The 3,265-nt window shown below is 40.0% G+C and overlaps 1 protein-coding gene across 1 annotated transcript; it reads left to right on the forward strand.

Moving 5' to 3' along the window:
• Positions 1-1,163: 1,163 nt before the first annotated feature.
• On the forward strand, positions 1,164-3,017 carry LOC140227162 (uncharacterized). The gene has a single exon (XM_072307593.1). It carries the CDS (start codon positions 1,173-1,175, stop codon positions 3,015-3,017), a length of 1,845 nt encoding a protein of 614 aa, XP_072163694.1. The 5' UTR covers positions 1,164-1,172.
• The last annotated feature ends 248 nt before the right edge of the window (positions 3,018-3,265 follow it).

A 3,265-nucleotide genomic window follows, 5' to 3' on the forward strand; every position in this document is an offset into this window, starting at 1 on the left:
ACAAAAATGTAGAACATCGACCGATTATTGGTCCGTCGTAGTATGAAGTTTTCATAAATGTCCGATATATATATATATATATATATATATATATATATATATAGATACATATTAGTTTATACCCTGTAACCCTATAAATTCCTTTAAAAACACTCATGCCTGTTCGGTTTGTCCACGGAGTTTCCGTAATGCTAGAAAGAAAAATATTCTTTGTGCCTAACTCTCTTCTCGACGTGATATGAGGTAAATGAATAAAGTTTCTACATGACTTCCAAGACAAACAAAACAATTGACTTCAGGCACATCAAAAAAAAAAGTTGTATTACTGTCTATCAAGAATATAGATACATTGTATGCATTGAAGGACAACCTGTTACATTATTTACAATCAGTCAAATAAACTTAAATTTCTAAATAATAGTTTCTCGCAATTCGCCCGGATTTGCATTAACATTGTCTTTTTACATGACAACTTCTATTTAGGCCTACAATATCGCTGGAGGATTCTTCCTATATACAGGGTCACGATTAAAAGAATAATCCCTCCATTACCTGCTGGAATCACCCCAATATATTTTGGTGAATGCATCGTAATGCAACTGTTTTACTCCTTTAGAGTACATATGTTTACAAGGAATATTCTGATTTTATTCTAGCAACTCGATCGGAACTCGCAACATCATACAAAAAAAAATCACAAATTTCAATTTATTTTCAAAATTCATTCACATAATAAACAAACCCCTCATGGGAACATGTACATTATTTTGTACATAATTACAAAAATTAAACCAGGTTGATGAATACATGGAATGTTGTGTGGGACCTTGAAAAAGCAGAACTTGTTAAACAAGCCCCCCCCCCCCCAAAAAAAAAAAAAAAAAAAAAATGTACTATGACGGGCTAACCAGACAGCCAATTAATGTGATCTCCTCCACTCAAAATTGTATTGAGCATACTCAGTAAAACATGGTACACATTTAAACTAATCAACACAAATCTGTTTAATTGTGCCTCACTTCCTTGTTTGGTTTTAACATGCCAATTCTAAAGTCATTCTTCGCATGAACTTTCCCATTTCTAATATTTGATAAATGCTAATTTCATATTTCTGATGATACTTGTCTATGTGTTTACCGCTATGTGCTTCTTTTGCTACTCAGACAGATACCATGGCAACGTTTCATCAAATCAGTAGCCAGAATCTGGAGTGTCCTATCTGTCTGACACTGTTCAACCAACCCAAATCACTGACATGTTCACACACTTTCTGCAAAGGATGCCTGGAACGAGTCTCCCAAACTCATCCAAGCCAACAAACAATAACATGCCCTGTATGCAGGAAAGGAACTCTCGTACCCAGTGGAGATGTGAATAAGTTACAAACAAACGTACCCCTGAGTTCTTTAGTTGACGAAGTGAAAACCAAGAATCCAACATGTACAGTTTGTCAGACGGACGAAAAGCCACCAGCTGTGTCCTACTGTCAGGACTGTGCGAAAAATATGTGTAAATCGTGTGAGAGAGTCCACTCTGCCTGGCAACCGCTCTCCAACCACGAAGTGGTTCCCGTGAGCGAGGTGCTCTCGGGAAAAGTTCTGCTTAGGAGGAGACGGAAATGTAAGACACACCCCAGCGCTGATGAAGACTGTTTCTGTACCCATTGCCGGGAGAATATTTGCAGTACGTGTGGGATGCTAGAGCACATACAAGCAGGCCATCAGCTTGAAAAGGCAGCCGTCCATGAAGAGAATGTAATGAAAAATATCCAGGAGTTACAAGAATGGGCAAAATCAAAGAAAACAACCATTGGAAATCATATCGATTGTATAGAGACACAACGCAATGAAATATCAACTATGCTGAGAAAGCTTAATGATGACATCGACAAGACGTACAAGGAATACATACAGCTATTATCAGACAGAAAAGAGGCGTTGAAATGCCAAGTGCAACGATTGTCTGAAAAATTCGAGAAGGAATTACAAACTATGAAGGAAGAGAGTCGCCAAACAGTCAGTCACGTGAACGCTATGGAAGAGCTGGTAACTAACGGTATGAAGGTACCGCTAGAGAAAGACGCCTTGTTTGTCCACGACACGCTGTGCGAGAACTTGAAGAGCTTTCTGGGACGAGATGATCCTGACAACCAATCACCAAAAACTGTGACAGAACGGGCGAAGAAGATTTCATTCCGTAGTTACGTGAAGGTCAATGAACTTTGTCTTGGAGAGTTGGAAGGTTACACGTGGAATGTCAAAGCAGACGTAGATCTCCCTCGCAAAGACAGCATGGACTGTATCACTCGTGCACCAGACAGTAAGATGGCGGTGGGATCGTGGCAAGGCGGAATGCATCTCTACTCCTCTGATGGCGAGTTGCAGCAAACCGTGCTGAAGGATGTCAATGTCAGGAGAATTGGATTCTTGGCTGATGGTCGAAGTATTGTACTTAATACAAACAACAAGATGTCACTCTACACTCCACAGAAGAAGAAACTTGACGTCACGTTCGAGACAATGAGTTTGGATGACGGTGGGTATGGTGGTCTCATTGTCGGTAGGGATGATAATATCTACGTGGGTTACAAGAAGCCCCAAAAGATCGAAGTATTTACCCCACAGGGTGGTAAGGCAATCAGGGGAATATTGTGTGATGGATATACACCTTGGCAACTATTCTCCTTTCACACCACGGGGAAACTGATACTGAAAGATGTATCAGCTGTCGTCTGCCTTGATGGTGACGGGAAGAAGGAGAATGTCTTGAAGAAGGAGGGTATGTATCCCTTCCCAGCTGTTTGTCGAGATGATTCGGTCATTGTAGCCTGGGTAAATCACGAGGAGGGTCTTGTCAGTGTCGATCGATACACGAGAGATTTGGAGCAAGTGCACAACATCGTCACTGATTTTCAAATACAAAAACCAGAAAGAAATTGGTACCATCTACGAGAGTTTGAGAGTGGTGAGATTGCTTTCTGCACTCCAGATAGACTTTACATATTTGGTGCGATATAATGAGTAATGTGATAGGCCTAGATGATTTTTGTCATGCATGTACAATATATGTTGAACTAGAAATGTCGCTACATGGCGACTGGCACGCCTCCGCCATGTACAGCATTGTTCTCTTATTAGGTCTATATTTCATCTAGACAATGTGAGACGACAATTTCAAATTATTGGCAAAAAATTGAAATTACATGTTTGAAAGTTTGGCACAACCACAATAATATTGTATTGAGTGTTTACATTCCTTGAACCAA

This window comes from Diadema setosum, chromosome 4, assembly GCF_964275005.1.
Source record: "Diadema setosum chromosome 4, eeDiaSeto1, whole genome shotgun sequence".
NCBI classification, from domain to species: domain Eukaryota; kingdom Metazoa; phylum Echinodermata; class Echinoidea; order Diadematoida; family Diadematidae; genus Diadema; species Diadema setosum.